We start from the raw sequence: 23,736 nt of genomic DNA on the forward strand, positions 1-23,736 counted from the left end.
CTCTTGCTCACTCTCCCTACCCATCCCCTTCGCCCTCCTCCCCCGCCCGCCCCACACCGACCACGTCACACTCCTTACCATGGCAGCCGACACGACAACCGACCGGCCCGTCGACAGCGCCGCCGCGGCCGCGCCCGACGCGCCAGAGTCGACAACATCGAGCACCACTGCCAGCACTGTGCTCTCTGAAAAGTCGTCGTCGACACCCTCGACACCCGGCACGAGCACAGCACCGCTCACGCCCCTCACACCCAAGGATGCAAAGGCAAAGCTCAAGAAGGACAAGGCAGACATCTCGCGCTCCAGCTCCCTCCTCGACCTGCTACACGTGCCCACGCCAGAGCCTATCAAGTGAGTAGCTGCGGCCGCCGCTGCCGTATGCCGAGCGCGTGCTCTCTTATGCATCGTGGAGCGTGCCGGTTCCCGCTTCCAGCGAGAGCTGGTACGAGAGCTGGTACCCGGCGCTGGCTCCACCCATCACGTCACTGACGCACTCCCTCAGGTTCGCACCCCTCAACGTGCCGACGCACCGGCGCGCGCAGACGGCCGCCGTCGCCATCTGGTCGGTCATGATCCCCATCACCTTCACCGCCTTTTTCGGTGCATTGTGAGTGTTGCGCGCAGGGGGTCGCGTCGGCCGGGTTTGCATACCCGTGGCCGCGCCCACCCCTGTGCCAGAGCCGCCGGCAATAGTCGCGCACCCCCGCTAACCCCCCCAGCATCTTCCCCTTCCTCTGGCCCTTCCTTATCGCCTACGCAATCTGGGCCTTCCTCATCGACCGCGCATGGGAGCGTAAGGGCGGCCGCCCACTCGAGTGGGTCCGCCGCTCGGCGTTCTGGCGCTACTTTGCGGGTGAGTGGGCTACTGCGATGCCTCGTTCTCGCTGACACGCCCAGGCTACTACCCCGTCCGCACCGTCAAGGAGGCCGACCTCCCCGCCGACCGCAAGTATGTGTTCGGCTACCACCCCCACGGCATCATCTCGATGGGTGCGCTGTGCACGTTTGCGACCGAAGCGACCGGCTTCTCCGAGCTGTTCCCTGGAATCAAGCCTCATCTCCTGACTCTGGGTAAGTCGGTTAAGCACAAGTCCCCTCCGGCCTTGCTGACGTGCCAGACTCCAACTTCCGCGTCCCATTCTACCGTGATATCCTCATGGCCATGGGCATCTCGTCCGTGTCGAAGCGCTCGTGCCGCAGCATCCTCAAGAAGGGCCCGGGAAACTCGATTGCCATCGTCATCGGCGGCGCTTCGGAGTCGCTCTACGCCCACCCTGGCACACACAACCTGACGCTCAAGAAGCGCTTTGGCTTTGTCAAGGTCGCCATCCGTGAAGGTGCCGACCTCGTCCCCGTCTACGGCTTTGGCGAGAACGACATCTACGAGCAGCTCCCCAACGAGAAGGGCAGTGGCGTGTACAAGTTCCAGAAGAACTTCCAGAGCATGTTTGGCTTCACCTTCCCGCTCTTCCACGGCCGCGGCATCTTCAACTACAACTACGGCCTGATGCCCTTCCGCCACGACATTGTCACGGTCATCGGCAAGCCCATCAAGATCAAGCAGAACGCCAACCCCTCGGACGAGGAGGTGCAGGAGTACCACAGGCTGTACATTGAGGGCCTCCAGGAGTGAGTCGGGCGTGGAGCCCGTGATAGTTGCCCGCTGACAGAGCAGAATCTGGGACAAGTACAAGGACGAGTTCGCCAAGGACCGCACCTCGGAGCTCAAGCTTGTGGCCTAAGTCCCGCGAATATAGTGTATGCATCTTTCGGTCTCGACGGGGCGGGGGGTTATGCGGAGCACGACACTCGTGTCCCGCACCCCCCGCCACTCACTGACTCCATCGACACATGGTAGCCACCGCGACGCTAACCATCCTAACCAATCATCTCAGGCAAGAGTACAGGTCGTTGCTCAAGGTGCTTGCATCAATCCACAGAAGGCACATCGTTCATCAACGTCACGTGAAAGTCCGGTTCGATTCGGCCTCGGAACGTGTCGTCACCTGCATGCCCACTATATCCCATACAGCGGCCACATTGCCTGGAGCTTGTACGCGTCCACGCCATCCTCGTCCTCCCCGTTCTCCGTCAGCTGGACGTGCCACTCATCGACAGTGATGAACTGGACGGAGTTGACGAACGCAATCATCTCCATTAAGTCGAGGCCGTGGTCGGGTTCAGCGATGCGCCAGAAGGCGAGCAGCATGCTCTTGAACCGCTGGAGACTGTCGTCGGTACCTGGCATTTCTCTCTTGCCGATCGTCATCGTCTCGGGCGACATATTCTCGACGCCTACGATGCGCAGGGTTCCGCCGGCCCTGAGTACGCGTAGCATCCCGAGGCTGATGTCGCCGAGGAAGAGCACCATAGGGAACTCCTGCGGCGAGCCGTGCAAGTGAGGCTCGAGCACCAGCACCATGTCCCGCGGGGCAGGCCTCGTGTCCTTGTCGGAGGCGATGCTGGCGGTAACTTCGCGGGTCAGCTGACGGATGTTTGACTCGTCCCACCCGACGTGGAGGACGTAGGTCTGCAGTCCGGGGGCGACGACGATGTGCTGAGGCCCTTTGCCGACGTTGAAAAAGTCGACCATGGTGTCCAGGTTGGCGAACTTGTGGGGGCGGGACCGCACACCGAGGTTGATGCGGCGCAGCGCTCGTACGCCGGGGCATGCGCCTTGGACGGACGCGGGGTAGTCGCGGTCGAGGTCGAGCACGCGGACGGTTTTGGTCTCAAGCGTGGAGAGCGGGACTGGCGGGGTCGGGGCGAGGGGGGCGAGCCCGTCTCCTTCGGGGTGGTCCGCGGCCCACAAAAAGCAGACCGCCGTCATGCCGCGGCGAAGGCTGTGGTCTGGCGGCATCACCCACGGCACAGCATGCGCGGGGAGTGCCGTGTCCTCGGCATCCGGGAAGGGGCTAAAGGCGTCCTCAGACGAGTTTGAATAGAGCGAGTCGTCATCCATCCAGTTGGTGTCGACGATGTCCGGGTGGACCGCGTTGTCAATGCTGATGGCTGCCATTTTCGGGTGCTCGTGTGCTGTTCACAGGGGGAGGAGGAAGAGGGCAGCGGAGGGAGCTGGGGAAGAGGTCGAGGGCGTTCGTTTGCCGTCGTTGATAACTGCCACAGCACGTTCCGCGTATGGCAAAAAGATGACGACGCGACTAGACGCGTCGAGTCATGGGGTCTCCACATTCCTTGACGACAGCTCGTCTAGGTTTGCATCTCGTGCTGCTACCTGCACGGCATCTCTCTCTCGACCCGTGGGTTGGGTGTCAGTCCAGTCACCTCTTGTGCTAAGATTATATTCGCCATCGGTGCGAGATGGCGGAACACGAGATAGAGCCTTCGAGCGGGTTCCGTGGTGGGTCGCGTTGCAAATCCATCGACGCACTGTGATAATGCTCAATCACACACAGCTGTGCCTGTCTTATCTATGGAGTGTATGGAGTGTATGGAATGTATGGGTTGTTGACCGCGGCCATACCGCCTGGAGCCCGTACGCGTCCAGCCCGTCCCCGTCGCGTCCCCTCGCCTTCAACTCGGCGTGCCACTCGGTGACCGTCCTGAACTCGATCTGGGCGAGCGAGGCGGCCAGCGCCTCCTGAAACGGCGCGTCCTTCCACGAGCGCCAGAAGTGGAGCAGCATGTCCTTGAACAGGCCAAGCCGGTCCGGCTGCTCGTCACTACTCCCCATGTTGAGCGGCGACACGGCCTCCACGCCGACGACGCACACGCCCCCGCCGGCGTCGAGGACGTCGAGCAGATCGCTGGCGAGGTTGTGCAGGAACCATATGACGTGCGTGTACGCCGCTGCTGGGCCGCTCGAGAAGGGGTGCAGGACGAGGACCATCTCCCGCGGCACGGTGGGCTGGCATGTGGCCATGTGCGTCGTGGTCTGCGTGCTGATGGTCGCTCCCACCTCGTCCCAGCGCGACTCGTCCCAGCTGATATGGAGGACGTATCGCTGCAGCCGCGGCTGGATGACGAGGCGCACGTCGTCGTCGCCCTGGTTCAGCTTGTCGTGGGGCGTGGCAAAGTCGACGACGGTCCTGAGGTCGTCGAGAGGGGGGCGGCACCACACGGCGTTGCTCGTACAGCGGAGGGTGTGCACGCGCGCAAAGTTGCTAGCGGAAGACGCGTAGGGGTGGTCGATGTCGAGGACGCGGATGGCGGCGGGGAGGTTGGGGAGCAGCGCCGGCGCTGGTGCTGACGAGTCGGAGGGACGCCCGAAGCGGATAATTGGGGTTGACTGGTCGTGTGGGTCGGGGTGGGGAAGGGGCGGGTCGGGCGGCGGCAGCACGTACAGCGCGACGTGGGTGAGGAGCGCGCTGTCGACGGCAGCGCGGAATGCGCGCGACGCGCCCCGGAACGCGATTGCCGTGGGCGTGTCGCATGCGGCTAGGATGGCGTCGATAATGTGCGGGTAGGCCGTACTGTCGAGGGTGGCGGGCGCCATTTCTGTTGGGTGTTGCTGAGTTGAGAGTTTGATGATGGATGTGTGGAATGGTCTGAGACATGTCGGGCGATGGGGGTAGTGGGCGACTGGATATCCCCGGATCACGGGGCTCGAAACGCCTCGGCAATCTGGTCTGACGCTCTAGTCAGTACAAAGCGTCAGACATGAGCGCACTGTGTGTCAGTGTGTCGTTTGGATATCTACAATTACCATTGTGTTAAGAGTCCGTTTGGCAGCGTAGACAGTCACAGGACGTTTCAGTCATGAAGCTCGTGTGCTCATGGGCATACCCCGGCCACACGGCCTGCATCTCGTACGAGTCTAGCCCATCCTTGCCCCGCCCCTCTGCTTTCAGCCGGGCATGCCACTCAGTGACGGTGATGGACTCGATCTGGGCGAGAAGGGCGTCGAGCCGCTCCCTGTCGGCCTCGTGGCCTGGCCAGAAGAAACGGATGATGGTCTTGAACCACTTGTGCGGGTCCGGCCCATCGGCGCCTTGCTCTTCGCCGATGTTGGGAATTGGCAGCTGTTCCGCGCCAACAATGCACACTTTGCCATCGGCCTCGAGCACGGCGAGCATTCCAACGGCAGTACCACGGAAGAAGTCAAGCCTGTAGCCCGACAAGTAAGGGCGCAGTACCAGCACCATTTCCCGAGGCGCGGTGCCGTGGCTGCCGATGATGCTAGTGTTGAGACCGTACCGCTCTTCCTGCGGCCACTGGTCCCAGCGAACATGGAGGATATACTTATCAAGCCCCGTGGGAACGACGAGTGGGGTGCCTCTGCAGGGCAGCATATCGCTGGGGGTCGCAAAGTCGACCACAGTGGTGAGGGACTCGAGCGAGGGCGGGAGGAACTGCACACCGAAGCCGGCGCGCCGCAGCGTCCGCAAGTTGGCGAGCCCGTTGAAGTTGTACATGAACCCGCGCGTGAGGTCGAGCGTGCGGATGACAGCGGGCACGCGGGGGAGCAAAGGGGGAGGGGCTGCGGGCGTTCTGGTGGTCTTTGTTCCTTTCCCCTGGGGGTCGACGTGCAGCGAGTCGAAGGACTGCAAGAATCCGGGCGGGAGCAGCGCCAGCGCGGTGGTCAGGTCGGTGCTCTCTGGGTCTGGTGGTAGGGGCTTCGGGTCTGCCAATTCGGAGGGCCGCACGAAGCCGAGTATCGTGCCGCCCGTCCCAATCGTCGCCTGGGACGCGGGCGCGGGTACGGCGCACAGCGCAACGTGGGTGAGGAGGGCGTCATCGACGGCATCCCGGAAGGCGCGCGACACGCCCCGGAAGGCAATCGTCGTCGGCGTGTCGCAGTCGGCGAAGATGGCATCAAAGATGTGCGGGAAGGACGTGTAGTCGTAGGCGGTGGCCTCTGGGGCTACCATCTTTGTCGAGCACTGTTGTCGAGGAGAAGTGGGAGATGACAAAGACGGGAGAGGCCAGGTCCGGCTTGTAGGGGCTGGAAGAGCGTTCCGGGGCCCCGGGTGGCAACAGCTCGACCTTGACGACGGCGAGTTGGGCCTGCCCAATCGGGGGTGCATCGAGTGCAGCTCGAGTACAGAGCAGTCTGGCCAGGTGTGCAGGCATCTCGCTCGACTTGTGCCAGATCGCGCGTGGGGCTCGTACATCGCGTTGGACGTCACTACACTCTCAGGGCTCGACGCGACTGACTTGTCTCAGATCGGAACATGACCCCCCCGCGCCACGCCTCAGCAACCGCCCCCTCGGCTCGGACGCTCTCGCAGAGTTGGCAGCGCACCTGTTATGGCCTCATACCATTTAATTCAGGTCAGCGTTCGAGCCCCGGTACCGCCCTAGTTTAGATATTAACAGCCTGTCGCGGAACAACAAGGCTGCACCCGCACGGCGCGGGTGGCTGCCCAGCAGGATGACCCTCTGGGCTGTTGGCGGCAGGCTGAGTTGCCTGGTGCCGATGAGTACATACAAGCGTACGACCTCCTGATCAGCACTCAGGGGGGAGGGGACATATCTTTTGGTGTTGTGCGGCTGGGATGTGTGGTCAGGTTGTGGTGGTGTGTGTCATGACGATGGGTGGCGCGAGGGCGAGATGATCCAACGGGCCACTCTGCGTCCAGTGCGAGGGGTACTACGGCTCACCGTGATCGTGATTGATCGCGCCAACACGCAGCCGCCTTCTCAATGACATTACATGGCATTCACTCGTCTACTACATACGCATACGCCGGCCACACCGCCTGCAGGTCGTACGCGTCCCCGCCCTTCTTCCTCAGCCCGGCGTGCCACTCGGCGGTGCTCATGAACACGATCTTGGCGAGAAGGGCGGCCTGCTTCTTGGCGGTGGGCACGTGCTCCCATTCGTCCTCGGCAACCCAGAAACCCCGCAGCATGTCCTTGAACAGCTTGAGCCGGTCCTGCTTCCCCTCCCCGCCCATGTTCTGCGGGGACACCTCGTCCACGCCCACGATGCGCACGGCACAGCCGTCCTCGAGGGCCCACATCGCCTGTTTCGCAATGTGTCGCAGGAAGCCCAACGTGTCGGTGGACGCCGGGGCCGGCCCAGGCGAGTAAGGCTGCAGCACGAGCACCATCTCGCGCGGCAGCACAGCGTCCTCGTGGCCCGTCAAGTGTACGAGGGTGATGTTGGCCATGATCTCGTCCCGCTCCGACTCGTTCCAGCGGAGATGCAGAACGTAGGTCTGCAGCTCCTTGGGGACGTAGAGGTCGCTGTGCAGCGGGCTGTAGAGGTGCGCAAAGTCGACGACGGTGCTGAGGGCCTCGAACTTGGGCGGAAGAGAGAACACCGTCTCCCGTGTGCGGCGGAGCGTCCGGACGCCGCGGTACCCGCTGTCGAGATAGTGGTCCCACTCCTGGGTGGGGTTTTCGACGACGAGGTCGATGGCGCGGATGGCCGCGGGGATTTCCGGGAGGACTGGTGGGTCGATATCAGAGTAGGCCCCGGTGTTGGGGTAGTCCGAGGGCTTCACATAGCCGCTGATCCATCTGCGGGTCGCCGAGTGGGACTGGACAGGCGCGAACATGCTGTACAGCGCGACGTGGGCCAGGAGCGCGGGCGTGATGGCATCACGGAACGCGCGCGACGTGCCCCGGAAGGCAATGGTCGTGGGGGTGTCGCATTCGGCGAGGATGAGGCTGACGATGTGCGGGTAGAATTTGTGGTCGAGGATTGCCATGGTTTGTCGAGGTGGAATGAGAGATGAGATGCAAGGTGGGTTGAGGTCGCAACTAGCCGCAAATGCCGTGATGCTGGGCCCTGAGCCGCCGACGCGACTCGACGCGTCATGTCCCTGGACTTGACCAGCCGCGACAAGCACTGCGACGCCGTACACAATGGGTCAGGCATGCACGTCCTCCGTTCGTCAGCATGCAGGCCGAGCGTCGAGGTCATCACGGCGGGCTGGCGTCTCCACGCAAATGCATCAGTCACTTGCAAGGGCATACGCCGGCCAGACCGCCTGCAGCCCATACGCGTCCCCGCCTCTCTCCAGCAGCGAGGCGTGCCACTCAGCAACGGTCATGAACACGACCTGGGAGAGCAGCGAGTCCAGCTCCTCCCCCTCTGGCGGGTCCTCCAAGTCGCGCCAGACATCCAGCAGCTTGCGCCTGAACAGCTTGACCGGGTCCTCGTCCCCGTCCCCGCCCTCGTCCTCATCCCCGTCCTCGGCGCCCAGATTTCGAGGCGACACGTCATCCACGCCAACGATGCAGAGGCTCCCGCCCTCCTCCAGGACACGCAGCATCTCAGCCGCGATATCCATGAGGAAGAACAGCCAGGTCGTGTGCGCCGCCGGCGGGCCAGAGGTGTACGGCTCCAGCACCAGCACCGTGTCGCGCGGCGGCGCTGGCCCTGCCTCGGCGGTCGTGGCGCTCGTGTCGCGCATCTCATCGACCTCGATGTCGGCGTACACCTCGGCCGACTCCGACTCGTCCCAGCGGATATGGAGGACGTAGGTTTCCGGCCGGGGCGGCAGGATGAGGTCCTGATACAGGCCGCCGTAGAGCGTCGCAAAGTCGACCAAGGTGGCGAGCGAGCTGAGCTTGAGAGGCGGCGACCACACGGCGTCCCTCGCCCTCCGGAGAGTCGACACGCCCGCGAAATCGCCTGCGAAGTCGTGCGTCTCGGTGTAGTTGTCCACCACGAAGTCGAGCGTCCGGACAACAGAGGGTACGTGCGGAAGCAGCGGGGGTTCCGAATCGCTCTCGGGCTCGGGGTAGTCCGAGGGCCGGACGAAGCCGAGGATCGTGTTGGGGCTATTGTGGCCCTGTGATGGGGCCGGCGCGGGCATGGGATACAGCGCGACGTGGGAGAGGAGCGCGGCGTCGACGGCGGCCCGGAAGGCGCGGCAGGTGCTCCTAAAGGCAATGGCGGTGCGCGTGTCGCATGTCGCTAGGATGGCGTTAACGATGTGCGGATACGCGCTGTGGTCAATGACGACGGCGGCGGTCATTGTCGTTGTTGGTCGAGTTGTCGACGACAAAGAGAAGAGGAGGTGCAGAAACCTGCTCAATCGCCCAAAAAAGTCGTTGACGGCTGCTGAGGTGCTGTCGGGGCCCCCGAAAGGCTTGGCGCCGCCGCCCATGGCTGCAGAACCGTCCCCCGCGTCCCGCCCAAGCTGCCGGCTCCGCTGTGTGAGTCAGGAATGCATAGTGTCTATCAGCAGGCTGGCCGCCTGCGCAGTTGTCTCCAGTGGTACACGGGTGCGTGTGTGTTGAAGTGAGGGCCACGACCCGACGACAATGGCAAACCCACTTCCACTGACTGTGAGCATTGGCAACCGCCTGCGGTTCACTCACTCAGCACTGCACAGGCCACATGGCCTGCAGGTCATACACATCCAACCCATCGCCGTCGCGACCCTTGGCCTTGAGCGCAGCATGCCACTCGTCGACGGCCACAAACTCGACGCGGGCGAGCAAGTCGTCGACCTCCAACTCGTCGGGCGGGTCGCTCAAGCTCCTCCAGAACAGCATCACCATGGCCTTGAACCGCTCGATCAGGTCCTCGCCCTCCCCGGCGCCCATGTTCAGGCGCGACACCTTCTCCACGCCGACGATGGTCACGCTCCCGCCTCCCTCGAGGACGCACAGCATACCAACTGTCAGCTCGCGGATGAAGTACAGGCCATGCAGGGCCCTGGGCGGCTCGCCACGCGACTCGGGCCGGAGGACGAGCACCATTTCGCGCGGCCACCCGCTCCTTCCCTCGGCCTTCTCCACCGCGATAGAGGTGCTTCCCACGACGTACTCCGACTCGGGCCAGTGCAGATGGAGGACATACGTCCCCAGCCCTGGCGGCACCGAGAAGCCGCGGTTCCCGGCGCCCTCGAGGACTGCCGAGTCGACGACGGTGGAGAGCAGGTCAAAGGTGGTCGGGACGTGCAGCCACACGCTGTAGTTTGCCCTGCGGAGCGTGCGGACGCCGGTGCAGCGGTTATAGAAGGCCAGGTGGGCGACCGAGAGGCGGAGGTCGAGGGCGCGGATTGCCTCGGGCACGTTGGGGAGCAGCGGCGGCGTCGCGAGCCCGATGCCCAGACAGTCCGAGGGCCGGACGAAGCGCACAGTCGGGCCGGGGTGCGGCCCGCCGCTGAACGACGAGCCGGGCCCCGGTACGATGTACGGCACGACGTGGGTGAGGAGGGCGTGGTCTACGCGGTCGCGGAACGCGCGCGAGGTCCCCCGGAACGCGATGGCCGTGCGCGTGTCGCACGCCGCGAGGATGTCGTCCACAATGTGCGGGTGCGCCGTGTGGTCGATGGCGCCGGGTGCCATTCGTGTCGACAAGCAGGGAGATGGAGAGATCGAGACATGTGTCAGCGACCCCACTTTTGACACGCGGCGCGCATGGCATGCATGAGGCACGGCTCGACGTGGCGGGTCGCGGGGCTCCGGCCACCTCGATGTCTCGAGTCTTATGCATGGGTCAAGTATTGTACAACGCCCATGTGGCTTAGGGCGGCCACACCGCCTGCATTTCGTACGCGTCGAAGCCGTCCTCGCCGCGCCCCTCCTCCCTCAGCCGGGCGTGCCACTCATCGATGGTCGTAAAGTCGACCTGCGCGACAAAGGCGCCAACCTTGTCATCGCTGGGCGGTTTCCGAGGTGCCCGGACTTTCCACCTCGCCTTCAGCGTGTCTCTGAACGCCTGGCGCTTGTCCATGCCCTCGTGTGCCTCTTCGATGCCTACCACGCACACACTGCCGCCACCTTCCAGGACAAACAGAATGTAGTAGTACAGATGTTCGAGGAGTGGGCGGTGGTTATTGGGCCGGAAGGGCGCATGTTGGTCATGCAGCACCAGCACCATCTCGGCCGGTTCGGTGCTGGTCCTCCAGCTGTCGAAAACGTCCATGAAGATAGGGGTCTCGCTTGTCTCCAGTCCCAGCCGACGGAGGTGGAGCACGTATCTCTTCAGCCCCGGCGGCACGCGGACCGACGGACTCTGCTCGTAGTACAGAATCCGCCTGGGGAAAGCCAAAAAGTCAACCATGGTGGTGACGGAGGGGAGTGTCGGCGGGGTCGCCCACACCGCGTCACGGGAGCGGCGGAGAGTCTTGAGACGGGTATACGCCGCGCCGTCAATGCCCGCCGCGGAGTTGATGGGAGGGTTGAGGGCCAGCGCACGAGCGTTGAGAGTCTCCGACACATGAGCGCCGAGAGTCTTGACACGGGCAGACGACGCGCCTTCAATGCCCGACGTGGAGTAGATGGGAGTTTTGATGTCCAGCACACGAACGGCGCTGGGCAGATTTAGCCGGAGTGGTGGCCCCGGGACGGCCGCCCTCAGGTCGCTTATCCTCACGTGGCCGACCACCTTGTCGCGGTACGCGATCCGGGTGCGATGTGTTTCGGGGTCCGGGACGTCGACCCGTTCCGGAGCGACCAACAGCGCGACGTGTCCCAACAGCTTGACGTCCATAGCATCGCGGAACGCGCGCGACGTGCCCCGCATGGCCAAGAGCCCGCGCTCGTCGGCGTACCCGAGGATCATGTCAATGAGATAAGGGTACGCCGTGTGGTCGATTGTCGTGGCCGTCATTGAAGAGTGTGCGGATGAGAAGGGGGATGCGGTGCAGTCGAGGTGACTCATGCTGTCAGCCATTGACAACCTATGGCTTCAGGCACCCCGTGGTGGAAGAACGAGGTGGCTTATTGCTCCCGGCTGGCCGTCTTCAACGGCGCCATTAATGTCATCATGCGGTTGCATACCCCGGCCACACGGCCTGCAGCTCGTACGCGTCGAGCCCGTCCTCCCGCCCCTCCTCATTCAGCTCGGCGTGCCACTCGTCGACCGACATGAACTCGACCAACGAGGCAAAGGCCGTGAGCCGCTCGTCGTCGTTCCCCTCGTCCAGCCACCATGCCATGCGCCATGTGTTTACAAGCACGTCTTTCAGGATTTGGCGCAGGTCTTGGCCACCGTGCTCCTCCACACCCACAATGCGCACACTGCCGCCCTGCGTGAGCACGGGGAACATGTAGTCCATGATCTGCCCCAGGGAGAAGGCGATTGTGTTCTCCGGGAGCGGGCCCACCGGGAAATGCAGCACGAGCACCATCTCCTCCGGCACGGGCTCGGGGCAGTTGTGAACGTCGAGGTCGATTGCAGCACGGTGCCCCTGCTGACTTGCCTCCCATCGCAGATGGAGCACGTATCGCATCAATCCCCCGGGCACGACCAGTGTCTCGTTGGACCCACCGTAGAGTGTCGCAAAGTCGACCACACAGCGGAGGGAGCCGTCAGAAATCAGCGAGTTGAAGGAAGCCGTTGCGGACCCCACGGCGTCGTTTGCCCGGCGAACGATCCGGAGGGAGGTACACGCGCCATAGTCGAACCAGTAGGCGCGGTCGAGGTCGAGCACGCGAACAGCGGCAGGCGCGTTGGGCAGGAAATGTGGTGGTGGGGAGGTTGCGCCGTCGCGGTAGTCCCAGGGCCGGACGAAGCGCAACACGGCGGTGTCGCGAAAGGGGTCGCCGCCCTGCCCCGGGGACGTGTCCGAGGGCAGCTCGTACAGCGCGACGTGGGCGAACAACTTCGCATCGACCGCGTCACGGAACGCGCGTGACGTACCGCGGAAGGCTACGGTCGTTGGCAGGTCGCATTCTGCCAGGATTGCGGGGATAATGTGCGGGTGTGTGGTGTGGTCGATGGTCATTGGAGGCATTGGACAGTGGACAACGGCAAACAGAGGCAGAGGCTTCTGCGGCAAGTCTTGGCGTCCAACGGCGATCAGGGGCCCCGGGGCGGGTGGCTGACGTACTGGATGACGTTGGACGCCACTGACGTCTCGGCGCTTGACTCGGACGTGCGCGCTGTCAGTGAGAGGCTTGGTCATGCCCTGCGATATGGGTTGCGTGATGGGCACGCGTGCAGAGAGAGGTGTGATAGGCGGCGAAACTGACGCGGCGGGTTCAGCCCATTTTGCTTGTACAACTTGTCCCTATGCCATTGGGGCCGCCCTTGCTTCCCATTACCATCATGCATTCGCATACGGCGGCCACACAGCCTGCAAATCATACATGTCCAAGCCATCCTGGTCCCGCCCCTTCTCCTTCAGCTGGCTGTGCCACTCATTCACAGTCGTAAAGTCGACCTGGGCGAGCAAGTCGGCCCGCCGCTCGTCGGTGTTGACCTCGAGCACGCCCTGGCCCCACTCGCGCCAAAAGCCCGACAGCATGGCCTTGAACAGGTCGCGCCGGTCCTCGCTCTTGCTCTCACCACTCCTCCAGCCCATGTTCAGAGGCGACACCTTCTCCACGCCAACGACGCACACCTCACCCCCGGCATCGAGCACGCCGAGCATCGTGACCGCGACATCGCGCAGGAACATAAGGCAGTCGGCCGTGGCCGGTGGGGCACGCGAGCAAGGCTGCAGGACAAGCACCATCTCACGCGGCCAGGCGCGTGTCCAGCTCCTCATGGACACATCCCCCCTGCTCACCCCGATCACCCCCTGGTCCGAGTCGTCCCAGCGCACGTGGAGGACATACTCCTGCAGCCCGTGGGGGATGAGGAGTTCCCCGCCATAGTCGTCGACCGTCATAAAGTCGACCATGGTTACGAGCGAGTCGAGCTCGGGAACGAAGGAGTGGAATGCCCCCGGGCGGCACCACACCGCGCGGCCGCAGCGGCGCACCACCCGCACGCTGGTACACGCGCCAATTTCTTCGCCGCGGAGGAAGGCCGTGTCGACGTCGAGGGCGCGGACCGTGGCGGGCAGGTGTGAGAGGAATGGCGGAGGAGGGTGTGGCTCAGATGTCCATCCTCGGTAGTCTACGGGCCGGACGAAACGGAACCTCGGTGTGCCGTCGGGGGCCGCCGTAGGGAGCAGGTACAGCGCGACGTGAGCGAGTGTCGCGTCGACGGCGGCACGATATGCGCGTGATGCGAGCCGGAAAGCCAGAGTCGTGGGCGTGTCGCATGATGCTAGTATGGCGTCGATGATGTGCGGGTTGGCTGTGTGGTCGATGACTGTTGACATGGAGTGTGCGATGTCAAGGACATGGGAAGGCGATGATGTTTGAAGTTTGCGGCCATGGCGACGTTTGACCGCCTGAAACTCCACCCCACCAACGCCGACCACCTGTCTGTGATACCCTCGTCGGTCAACAGCACGCCGATCACGGCCGATCAGTTACTTGATGGTCTGTGGCAGCCCTGACATAAGCAGACTACACCATACATTCGCAACCGGCGGCTACACGCGCTGTAGCTTGTCCAAGCCATCCACATCGCGCCCGTGGGTGTTCAGGACACGGGCACGACATCACAACAGGCACGCCGTCGATCCTCAGCCCAAGTTGATCATGGTCGATCATGAAACTTAGGCGTTGCTTGCGTACATTACGCCGGCCGGCCATACACCCTGCATATCATGCGCCCCCAAGCCATCCCTGCCGTGCCACTCGTCGACCGTCATCCATGGCGTGGCGGAATGCCCGCGAGGTGGCGCGCAAGGCGATGGTGGTAGGCGTGTCGCACGCGGCCCGGATGGCCTCGATGATGTGCGGGTGCGCACTGTGGTCGATCACCGACATTGAAGGTGCGCCGATGTTGGCAAGGTGAAGAGGGAGAGTCTTGATGCGTTTCCGTGATGTCATCTCATTGTCGGGTGAAGCGTATCGGCTGTGTGGGGCCCCCACGAACAACATTCTCATACCGGCCGTTCCTTCGTGCAGGCCATGGGTGCCTTACACAGTGGTAGACACTGGTCACAGCGCTTGCAGCCGATATGCGAGTCTTGGTGGTGTGTCAGCGTTGGTGTGGGCGCTGGTGGGAGCCATGACATCGTAGACTATGGTTCATGCGAGCGACGTCGACGTCCAGGCGCGCGTCGTGGCGGGTTTTCGACTGGGCTCACCGACGCCTTTTTTGGGGGTTTGTCTACAACGGGCTTGGCACGTACGGGCAACACAACTGGCGGCTTGTATGCCTGTACAGGTGTGGGCGACAACGCTTGCAGCCTGTATGCCTCCTGCCCCTCCGCCCTTAACCGGGTGTGCCACTCATCGACCGATATATACTCGGTCATATGGGCAGGACGCGGATTGCCGTCCAGACCCACGACACAAAGCCACCCGTTTGCTCCGAGCATTCTCCGCAGCTCCGACACGTACTCGTTCAAGAACGGCGGTCCCGCAGAGACGTGAGGCTGTCTGGACGAGTGAGGCTTGAGCACCAACACTATTTCGGGCGGGCTAGGTGTTGCTCTGAGGCGCATGTTGAGTCTGGGGACAGTATCGGCGTCCCAGTCGGGGTCCGACGCATTGAAGCCGATGTGGAGAACGTATCGATCCAAGTATCCCGGTAGCGGCACCCCTAGTAGCTCCATCCTGGGGCGGATGGTCACAAAGTCGACCAACGTCTTTATGCACCTGATCTCGGACGAGGAGTACGTGAACCCGCTGTTATCGGAGGGGTACACCGTGTACCTATAGGGGAAGGTGAGGTCGATCACCTTGCTTGTTTGCAGAGTGCCATAGGTGCGGCGCAGTGTGTGCAGGCGGGAACATCTGGCCAAGTTGAACGAGCATCGCAAGTCCCAGTTGTGGTCGAGGTCGAGGTCGAGAGCACGGACAGCATAAGGGATGTTCGGGACGAATGGCGGCTTCACAGAGTCTCCTCGCTCTTGGGTTTTGGCGTCTGGCAAGTCCGAGAGCCACGCGAAGCGAAAGGTCCGTTCGCGGGTACCGCCTAAGGTTCGTGGGTTGTTGCTGTCTATCTTGTACAGCCCGACGTGTGCAAACAGCAAGTTGTCTGCTCTGTCCTTGAACGCGCGCGACGTACCCCGGAATGCGGTGGCCACGGACACGTCGGATGCGGCTAGAATGGCATGGACGATGTGCGGGTACGCCGTGTGGTCGATAGTCGTTGTCATTGTGGTCGTTTGTCGAGTTGTGGAAGATGTAGAGAGAGAGGGGGGAGGAAATGTAGATAATGCAGTCGAGGGGGTGGGGTTCGTCTTGGCAATGCAACCCGTCGTCTTGGGGCCCCAAGTGGCGGGCGACAATGGCCGCTGCCCGCTGCATCCGAGTCACAAGGGGGTGGACTGGTCGCGCTGGATTGCTGCCGGTACTTCTTGGGTTGGACGTCATGAGTGCATCGCTCCTTGGCATGGCAGTGCCAGATTGCAGGGATACCTCGACACTCATGAGCCCTGTCATCGCCCTTGGCACCGCCGACGGACCTTCACCACACTGCACATCCCCATACGCCGGCCACGCGACCTGCGTCTTGTACGCATTCAAGCCCTCCTCGCGGCGCTCCATCCCCCCCCCCCCCCCTCGGGCGTAGTCTAGACCTCGACGCTCCTCATTGCCGCCAGGCACAGACCCTGTTATGAGGCTGCACGTCGAGAGGCTGGACGTCGACTGTGTTGGGTGTGTTCACCACCGTGGCACTTGCACCACTACGAGTGGAAGGCACGAACCCTGTCGACGCCGCATCCACAGCATCAGCGACGCCAAGCACCAAAAGTCCAATCTTTCCCAAGAATGGCCTTGATCGCGGTGATCTTCGCATCTGCCGGTTGTCGACACCGCTATCAGTCGAGATGACGACGCGGCAGACGATTCATAGTGGGTGCGCAGTGGGTCGCAGAGCCTCGAGTCACTCAGTCGACTCAACTCGACTCAGTCAGTCGCTCTGAGTCGTGCTGAATGGACGTACTGCATGTTCAACGGCGCCCACTGCCATAGCTCCAAACTTGACCCACTCGCTGGAGCCGGTGGTGTCCTCTCCCTTGTCATCGGACAGCTCTAGCTGAACCTTGTTTACCTGACGTGACCTCGACCAGTTCCGGCCCGTGAAGCTGGCTGGTAGGCTGTGCCATGCAGCGCCTCGCCGCCTAGTCAACACCCCAACTCAAGACATACAATCAGAATGCTCGCTCGTACACTCCTCGACACCGTCGTCTCTGCCGCCGCGGGCCTAGCCGCGCCTGTCCCAACCCAGTGGTACCCCTGCATCTCGGATCGGCATGACTGTTCGGAGCTTGCCGAGCACGACCAACCCTACAACACCGTCGGTGTCTTCGGCCGAGGTCCACCGCTTCGGAGGTGCGCCGCTTGTGTAATGTCAACAGACTGAGAAGGTTGTTTGGCAGCGGCGGGCTTGATGAAACGGGGCTGTTCACAACGCGCAGAAGTCAAAGTCATTCACGTCGATCGCTACGGGGTGGGTGTCGCGCATCTCGGTGACATACTCCGCCCAAACCCCACCGCAATCCGAAACACGGCGAGCTTAAACTCGGCGCTCGTGCATTCGGCCCGCACGGCGATCGGCCTCGGCGCGGCCTGAGGGGTGGCGTCGGCGGTCGCCGTGTCCGAGAACTGGCTTACGTGGGTGAGGCGTTTCACACTCGCGGCCAGGAGCAGCGCGTCTACGCACCTGTGTTTCATCCTCGACTAACGCCGCGTTCCATGTGAGGCGGGTGAGCATAACCGACCCCACACGGCGCACGGCGATTCCAGAGCGCGGGGGCATGCAGACCGCGGATTGCATCCGAGCGCCGTTCCGGCGGCAGTAGGCCGGCCGCAGATCTGGTACACTGCAAGGTTGTTGTCGCTCAGGGCGGCGATGACGTCCACGTCGCGTCGAACGTGCCGCGCGCACTCGCGCCCGTGTCTAGCAGCGCGCACAACGAGTGCACGACACCGGCGCGACGGCCTCGCGTGCCCGCCGAGATGACGCATACCGGCACCTGCTACTCGGCCGTGGTGCTTCTAGAACGTATATCAAGGAGGCCATGTTTGACCCCAGGAGGCGCTGTTTCACTGCAAAGCCTACCACACCACATTGCAGTGTGTCAAGGTTTGCCAAGGTCGCAAACACGTCGCGGCCAAAGGTATAAGAAGGTGCGCGATGCGACGCTATACCCCACCAACGCACCATGCTCCTCCGCCACATCATCCCCTTCCTCGCCCTTGCGCTGGGCGCATCGGCCCTCCCCAACCCAGCCCCGGGGGTCGCGGTCGCGCCTGACGACCTCGAGGCGCGCATCGGCACCACCCCGCCTGCGGCCCGCGCCTACGCGCACGACGTTAAGCGCGACGTCGGCGTGCTCGGCGGCGGCGCGTTCGCCGGGTCCGGCGCCGACGCCGCGCGCATCACGGCCCTCCAGCACCTCCTCGGCGCGAAGGGCCACCCCGTCGCCGTCGACGGTGCGTGGGGCGCCGAGACGAGCGGCGCCGTCGCTGCCTTCCAGGCCGCCGCTGGCCTCGACTCTGACGGCGTCCCCGGCCCCGCGACGCTCGGCAAGCTCGCCGACCAGATCCAGCAGGGGGCAAAGGGCGGCGTCGTGTCGGCCGCTCAGGCCGCGCTCAATGGCCACGGCGCGGGCGTCGCCGTCGACGGTGACTTTGGTGCTGGCACGCACTCGGCCGCGACTACCTTCCAGGCTGGCGCGGGCCTCGTCGCCGACGGCATCATCGGCCCCGGTACTTGGACTGCGCTCTTCAACGGCGGTGGCGGCGGTGGTGGCGGTGGTGGCGGCGGCGGTGGTGGTGGTGGCGGAGGTGGCGGCGGTGACGAGCGACCGCCCCCGCCGCCTCCCCCTTCGGACGAGTGCCCCGCCCTGGTTAGCGTTCCCGTCGCTGCCGCTGGAAGCAGAACGCCGTTGACGAAGGCCCAAATCGACGGGATCGGACACTGGGCCAACTATGCTGCGTGAGTCTGATACCACCGGCCGAGAGCCCACTGACGTCTCAGCGCTGCCTACTGCGCCCCCGATGCCGCGTGGACCTGCAAGAACTGCAAGAATGCGCCCATTGTAAAGTTCTACGCGCGCGGCGGAGGGGGCCTGTCCACCACGCCGGCTTGTAAGTCGCAACTTTGGTCCCTCTGCTCACCACGACAGGGTACGTCGCCAGCGCTGCGTGTGGAGACATTGTCGTCGGTATCGCCGGCTCGGCGGGGGTCACCTGGGCCAACGTGGCGCTAGCCTGGCAGGTGACACCGGACGCCTCGCACTTCCCCGGCGTCCACGGCGAGCTGCACCTCTTCGCGGGCTTCTACAACGGATTCAAGAGCATGATCGGCCCCATCCAGGACGCTGTCGACGCCGCCATCGGCGACGGCAACTCGCGGTCCATCACCGTCGTCGGCCACTCGCAGGGCGCCGCCGTCGGCACAATGGTCGCGACCAACCTCCAGAAGCGCTTCCCCGCGCGCGACGTGTACGGCGCCCTCTTTGCCGCCCCGCGCTCGGGCAACCTCGCGTGGTCGACCTACGTTGGCGGAGTGCTTGGCAGCCGCGCGCCCCACATTACAAAGTACAACGACTGGGTCCCGAACGCGCCTCCGACCCAGGGCCCCACGGCGTTCCTCCAGTACAGGCATGCCCCGAACGAGGTGTGGATCGACGGCAACAACAACTGGGTGCAGTGTGGTGGCATCGAGAACCCGCTCTGCGCAAACTCGGTGAACAAGGCGGTGAGCATGGACCCACACTCGGGTCCGTACCCCGACGTGTACCTCGGTGAATGCTAGAAGCGCTGCGCGCTTGCAAGTAGTTGTGAATGAAGCACATGCGTCTTGTGGTGCAGCTGTGCGTGGTGAGCCGCTGAGGGTAAACAAAGGACTTCAACCGAGGTCGGGTGGCCGTCCCGAAACGCGACATGCCCGAGTGGAGGAACGGGCACTTTCTTTGGCACCATCACGCCGATGCCCGCACCGTTTGCTGAGCTTGTTGAGTTTGTTGGGGCTGTCTACTCTGAACACGGGATTTGCGGCACACAACATCATGTGCTTCCACAGTTGAAGGAATGCAATGATACGTGGGTGCGTGGGGGAGCGCGAGTCTTGGGGCACGCCCTCCCCCAGACCCATAACTTGGGTATCCATGTGCCCACTTCAATCTGAGTCACCTTTGCACCACCCAGTCCTGTTTCACGTCGATTCGCATGACAGTACCGAACTATTGACGTCATGGATCAATCCCAGTCGAGCTGGAAAACCTTGACCATTCATGGAAGGCTTCACGCTGCCCCGTGACACGAAGCATGCCACGGTCGGCGGCCAGATGTGCCCTCGAGAGCCACGCGCGGCGTCCCGAACCCAACTTTAAAGATAGCGGGGCTCGTCTGTACACGGAGGAACATCTGGGCTTGCACGGACAAGTGTCGCCGTCAGCGCGCACCGGTGCCACTCCGTCCCCGCGTCCAGAAGACATAACTACTGCCCCGACCCCAGCTCCCCACCACCCATCTCCCCCACCACGATGCTCGCGCCCACCCTCCTCGCCGCCCTCGTCGCCGCCTCGGCCGTCCTCGCCGCCCCGGTTGACCCCGTCGCCACCAAAGTCCCATGCCCCACGGGATGGCTCACGTGCTCTCCAGGCGCCTGCGCGCTGCCCAACCGCAACGAGTACTGCTGTGAGTTGTCCTCTCGGCCCCCAGCTGACGGTAGGCGGGGACAGGGTGTGCAGGGTGCCGTGTCCCCCGCGCAAGGTGTGCGGTGAGTCCTGCGGATGGGTCGGGCTGATTCGCAGGGACGCCGTGGACGCCGGACAAGCTGCAGTGAAGAGGAGAGCGGGGCGTCGGATGTATGTATGGGGCTACAAGGCAATCCTGCTCGAGACGAACGACCTGGCACTGCGCTTGGGCATGGATACCCATGTCATTCTTATGCTGCCGGCTCAATGCTGTTGTCATGGAGAATGGACGGTTGCATGCCTCGACACGTCGCGATGGTACTAGCCTCTCGCGCCCGCGGCCCGATCGGCGCTCGAGTCTCTCGGTCTTTACGACCTGTTGAAAGACTGGTTGCATGAAGAACGTCGCCTCGAGCAAGGCAACCAGTCGTTTTCTAAACAAATCGAGAGGCTCGTACACTCGCTCGAGCCCTCGGCCGACGGCGAGTCGGCGCGCCGCTGTCGGATCGAGGCCTCGCACGGACCTCACCCACTCGAGTCGCTGTCTCTGAAATTCTCCCAACCGCGCGCGTATCGCAAATGCCTTCTTCGCTCTATGTACATCTTCCTGGATTCTTCTGGGGTGAAGTCCTGTCCCGTCAGTGGAGACGAGCACCCAGACGCACCTCGAGATCGCTCCCCGAATTGTCTGCGCAGGCAGGCCAGACGCCCTCGACCTGCCACCTGTCGCCCAGCTCATCCAACCGCGCTTCGTACGTCACGAAGCGCATGGCCTCGGTCGTTTCCCTCGGACGCTCGGAGGCGTCGCCAGTGGCTCCGGCGGCGGACCGGCGGACGGGCGGGTGGTAGATCCGGAAATTGCGGACCTGCTCGGACGCCTCGATGCCGATGGGCGAGGGAAGCTGTCGAGGCGACACGCGCTCGAGACCCACGATCGTCATCGTACCGAACTGATAGTCGGTCCAACCTCCGTCGATGAATTCCAGTAGCCCTTCGCACTGGGACCTGGCGACTTCGGTCCCCTCTTCCGCTGGCGTCGGGTGAAGGACCAGCACGCACTCGGTGCCGGAGTGGTCGGGCGGACCCCAGAGTAGGAACGATCTGGAGAGTCCCCCCGACGGGTCCCCCGACGGGTTTGTCTCGTCCCATCGGAGGTGGAGCACATACCGTTCCAACTGGCAGTGCGGATCGGGCAACTCGATTTGTAGGGGAAGGCACATATCGTCGTCGTACGGTGTCACGTCGATGAAGTCGACGAGCGTGTGCGCCACTGTCTCCATACCGATCTCCTCGGTCCCGAAGTGGTTGACACCCCGTGTATGACGCCGCTCAGCGACCGCTGTCGCGGCACTTTTCATCCGCCGCAGCGTGTGGACTGACGTGAGCTGCGAGAGATCGAAGGTGTGCGGGCGGAGAGGGATGTGCACGACGTCGAGAATCTTGAGGGCGGAAGGAACCCGCGGGTAGGCTTCAATGGTGATGCCCCCATCGTGGTACGAATCTAGGCCTGCCGTCGTGAATGCGAGGTCCTGACTCGCGCGATCCTCCTCTCCCCTATACGATGGTGGAGGGTCCGACCAATCGCGCGGAAAGAGTGCAACGTGGTGGAATAGGAGGTGGTCGACGCGATCCCGAAGCGCGCGCGACGTTGCTCGGAGCTGGGCGACGGCGGAGATCGGTGCGTACGAGATGATGGCATCGATTATATGTGGATGCGTGCGGTGGTCTATGGTGGTCGTGGTGGGGTCGGTCATGCTGTTGCAGCAAAGTGAGCGAGTGAGTGAATGAGTGAGCGAGTGGATGACGGGCAAAGGTGAAACGTCTTACAAGTCGCAAACAAGCTGTAATGACGTACGTACGTTGCCGCCGCTTATGAACGAGCAAGTGAGCCGCGCCAAGCCAAGCTCGTTCACACTTCGTCCGCAGCCTCTGGCCAAAGGCCTTCAGACTCTTTTCTATCGCCCAGTTCCTCAAGCCACTCCTCGTACGGCACGAACCGGATCGCCTCTGCCGCTGCACGCACCAATGCCGGGGTCGGCGTATGGCTGAGGAGGAAGGTCTTGAGGTTTTCCCGGAGCACGTCGTACGCTGCAACGCCACGTCCTTCGAGCGTATTGTTGGGCATCTGTGCCGGCGAAACGCGCTCGACTCCAACAACAGTCACCCTGCCGCCACGCTCCACGATGGTGATGGCCTCGGTCATGAGGTCCATGAAGGTGTAAAAGTCGGGCGCAGGGATCGGGGGCGTGTTGTCCGCGTTGGATGGGTGGAGCACCAGCACCCAGTCGATAATGCGGAGCGTGTTCTTCAGATTGATCACCGTCCAGAGTGCGTGCTGGTCCGCCTCGTCCCACTTGAGATGGAGAATGTACCGCTCGATTCCCGGCGGGAGGCGCACCGTGGTGTCCTCCCCCGGGGGGAAGTGGAGTGTCAGGAGATCGACCGCCGTCGCCTTCGGGCGGAAGATGTTGCTCCCTGCTGTGGTGACGGCCTGGTTCATACGCCGCAGTGTCTTGAGCCCCGTGAACTGGTCGACGACCTTGGCAGGCGGCACAGGCTTGGGCGGAGTGACGACGTCGAGGATTTGCACAGCCGCCGGCGCGAACGGGAGTCGGGGTTCCGTGCCCGCGCCGGGGAAGACGATGTGGCCCGGTGTCGTGAAACCGAGCTCCTTCTTCCGCCTTGGCCCATTGCTCCGCTCGCAGAGAACGACGTGGTGGAACAGCAGCGGGTTGATGCGGTCGCGGAATTCGCGCGAGGTCGCCCTCAGTCGCGCGAGTGCCGGTATTGTCGCGCTGGCGATGACGGCGTCGATGATGTGCGGATAGGCCGTGTGGTCTATGACCACTCTTGGGGCCATTTCAATGTCTGTCATGTTTGCTCGAGTGGGTGAGAGTGAGTGGGGAATGGCAAAGATGAGTCCCAGGTGTTGGCTGCCGGTCGGTCTGTTGTTTACGTTGACAACGCTGGTGCGTGCCTGGTTTCACCCCTCATGTCCGACATGTGCCAGGCCGTCACGCCGAGCGAGCACGCCGCGCCGAGCTCCGAGTTTGCCAGTCGTCGGCGCGTCGGCGTTACGTGCAGTGACGATGCTTGCCAGGGCTGTATTGGTACTGCAGGCTGGTCGCCGTCACGGGTCAATCTTGTCCGCACGGCGTACCTTCCCTCCCTATCCAACTCGTAGTACTTCGGCTTCGAGCTTGCTGCACAGCTGATCCGCTACTGCCTGTCGAGGGAGACGCGCGGCACCGTCTAAGAGAGGTAGGCTGGAGTCGTGTCGGGCGTGGTCATTGATGGTTTGAGGAGCGCCGAGGTGCTTGAGGACAATGTTGACATGTCCGAGAGCGGTCGAGTCAACCACGCTCATCGCCGTCAGGGCGCGCGCGCCCTGCTCCGCCCAAATCCGAGCCGGTGCCAATGC

At 63.4% G+C, this 23,736-nt stretch overlaps 15 protein-coding genes across 15 annotated transcripts; 3 read left to right on the forward strand and 12 right to left on the reverse strand.

Annotated features, from left to right (window-relative positions):
- Positions 1-79: 79 nt before the first annotated feature.
- On the forward strand, positions 80-1,742 carry DGA1_1 (diacylglycerol O-acyltransferase 1; the record flags this gene model as incomplete). Its single annotated transcript, XM_069348718.1, has 6 exons — positions 80-351; positions 503-607; positions 720-853; positions 898-1,071; positions 1,119-1,629; positions 1,676-1,742. 6 exons carry the CDS (start codon positions 80-82, stop codon positions 1,740-1,742), a joined length of 1,263 nt encoding a protein of 420 aa, XP_069212262.1.
- A 275-nt stretch (positions 1,743-2,017) lies between these two features.
- Q8F55_000063 (uncharacterized protein) lies at positions 2,018-3,019 on the reverse strand (the record flags this gene model as incomplete). The annotated part of the gene is made up of 1 exon (XM_069348719.1): positions 2,018-3,019. One exon carries the CDS (start codon positions 3,017-3,019, stop codon positions 2,018-2,020), a length of 1,002 nt encoding a protein of 333 aa, XP_069212263.1.
- A 408-nt stretch (positions 3,020-3,427) lies between these two features.
- Q8F55_000064 (uncharacterized protein) lies at positions 3,428-4,456 on the reverse strand (the record flags this gene model as incomplete). The annotated part of the gene is made up of 1 exon (XM_069348720.1): positions 3,428-4,456. The coding sequence occupies one exon, from the start codon at positions 4,454-4,456 to the stop codon at positions 3,428-3,430; it is 1,029 nt and encodes a 342-aa protein (XP_069212264.1).
- A 217-nt stretch (positions 4,457-4,673) lies between these two features.
- Q8F55_000065 (uncharacterized protein) lies at positions 4,674-5,831 on the reverse strand (the record flags this gene model as incomplete). Its single annotated transcript, XM_069348721.1, has 1 exon — positions 4,674-5,831. One exon carries the CDS (start codon positions 5,829-5,831, stop codon positions 4,674-4,676), a length of 1,158 nt encoding a protein of 385 aa, XP_069212265.1.
- Positions 5,832-6,623: 792 nt separating this feature from the next.
- Q8F55_000066 (uncharacterized protein) lies at positions 6,624-7,619 on the reverse strand (the record flags this gene model as incomplete). Its single annotated transcript, XM_069348722.1, has 1 exon — positions 6,624-7,619. One exon carries the CDS (start codon positions 7,617-7,619, stop codon positions 6,624-6,626), a length of 996 nt encoding a protein of 331 aa, XP_069212266.1.
- A 246-nt stretch (positions 7,620-7,865) lies between these two features.
- Q8F55_000067 (uncharacterized protein) lies at positions 7,866-8,894 on the reverse strand (the record flags this gene model as incomplete). The annotated part of the gene is made up of 1 exon (XM_069348723.1): positions 7,866-8,894. The coding sequence occupies one exon, from the start codon at positions 8,892-8,894 to the stop codon at positions 7,866-7,868; it is 1,029 nt and encodes a 342-aa protein (XP_069212267.1).
- Positions 8,895-9,240: 346 nt separating this feature from the next.
- Positions 9,241-10,215, reverse strand: Q8F55_000068 (uncharacterized protein; the record flags this gene model as incomplete). The annotated part of the gene is made up of 1 exon (XM_069348724.1): positions 9,241-10,215. The coding sequence occupies one exon, from the start codon at positions 10,213-10,215 to the stop codon at positions 9,241-9,243; it is 975 nt and encodes a 324-aa protein (XP_069212268.1).
- Positions 10,216-10,393: 178 nt separating this feature from the next.
- On the reverse strand, positions 10,394-11,482 carry Q8F55_000069 (uncharacterized protein; the record flags this gene model as incomplete). Its single annotated transcript, XM_069348725.1, has 1 exon — positions 10,394-11,482. One exon carries the CDS (start codon positions 11,480-11,482, stop codon positions 10,394-10,396), a length of 1,089 nt encoding a protein of 362 aa, XP_069212269.1.
- A 154-nt stretch (positions 11,483-11,636) lies between these two features.
- Positions 11,637-12,599, reverse strand: Q8F55_000070 (uncharacterized protein; the record flags this gene model as incomplete). Its single annotated transcript, XM_069348726.1, has 1 exon — positions 11,637-12,599. The coding sequence occupies one exon, from the start codon at positions 12,597-12,599 to the stop codon at positions 11,637-11,639; it is 963 nt and encodes a 320-aa protein (XP_069212270.1).
- A 321-nt stretch (positions 12,600-12,920) lies between these two features.
- On the reverse strand, positions 12,921-13,925 carry Q8F55_000071 (uncharacterized protein; the record flags this gene model as incomplete). Its single annotated transcript, XM_069348727.1, has 1 exon — positions 12,921-13,925. The coding sequence occupies one exon, from the start codon at positions 13,923-13,925 to the stop codon at positions 12,921-12,923; it is 1,005 nt and encodes a 334-aa protein (XP_069212271.1).
- A 730-nt stretch (positions 13,926-14,655) lies between these two features.
- Q8F55_000072 (uncharacterized protein) lies at positions 14,656-15,821 on the reverse strand (the record flags this gene model as incomplete). Its single annotated transcript, XM_069348728.1, has 2 exons — positions 14,656-14,683; positions 15,061-15,821. The coding sequence occupies 2 exons, from the start codon at positions 15,819-15,821 to the stop codon at positions 14,656-14,658; spliced, it is 789 nt and encodes a 262-aa protein (XP_069212272.1).
- A 2,013-nt stretch (positions 15,822-17,834) lies between these two features.
- Positions 17,835-19,432, forward strand: Q8F55_000073 (uncharacterized protein; the record flags this gene model as incomplete). The annotated part of the gene is made up of 3 exons (XM_069348729.1): positions 17,835-18,610; positions 18,653-18,762; positions 18,801-19,432. 3 exons carry the CDS (start codon positions 17,835-17,837, stop codon positions 19,430-19,432), a joined length of 1,518 nt encoding a protein of 505 aa, XP_069212273.1.
- A 730-nt stretch (positions 19,433-20,162) lies between these two features.
- Positions 20,163-20,464, forward strand: Q8F55_000074 (uncharacterized protein; the record flags this gene model as incomplete). Its single annotated transcript, XM_069348730.1, has 3 exons — positions 20,163-20,316; positions 20,351-20,398; positions 20,433-20,464. 3 exons carry the CDS (start codon positions 20,163-20,165, stop codon positions 20,462-20,464), a joined length of 234 nt encoding a protein of 77 aa, XP_069212274.1.
- Positions 20,465-20,953: 489 nt separating this feature from the next.
- Positions 20,954-22,069, reverse strand: Q8F55_000075 (uncharacterized protein; the record flags this gene model as incomplete). Its single annotated transcript, XM_069348731.1, has 1 exon — positions 20,954-22,069. The coding sequence occupies one exon, from the start codon at positions 22,067-22,069 to the stop codon at positions 20,954-20,956; it is 1,116 nt and encodes a 371-aa protein (XP_069212275.1).
- A 155-nt stretch (positions 22,070-22,224) lies between these two features.
- On the reverse strand, positions 22,225-23,190 carry Q8F55_000076 (uncharacterized protein; the record flags this gene model as incomplete). The annotated part of the gene is made up of 1 exon (XM_069348732.1): positions 22,225-23,190. One exon carries the CDS (start codon positions 23,188-23,190, stop codon positions 22,225-22,227), a length of 966 nt encoding a protein of 321 aa, XP_069212276.1.
- Positions 23,191-23,736: the final 546 nt, after the last annotated feature.

Source organism: Vanrija albida (assembly GCF_041260175.1).
Source record: "Vanrija albida strain AlHP1 chromosome Unknown contig_1, whole genome shotgun sequence".
Lineage (NCBI taxonomy): Eukaryota > Fungi > Basidiomycota > Tremellomycetes > Trichosporonales > Trichosporonaceae > Vanrija > Vanrija albida.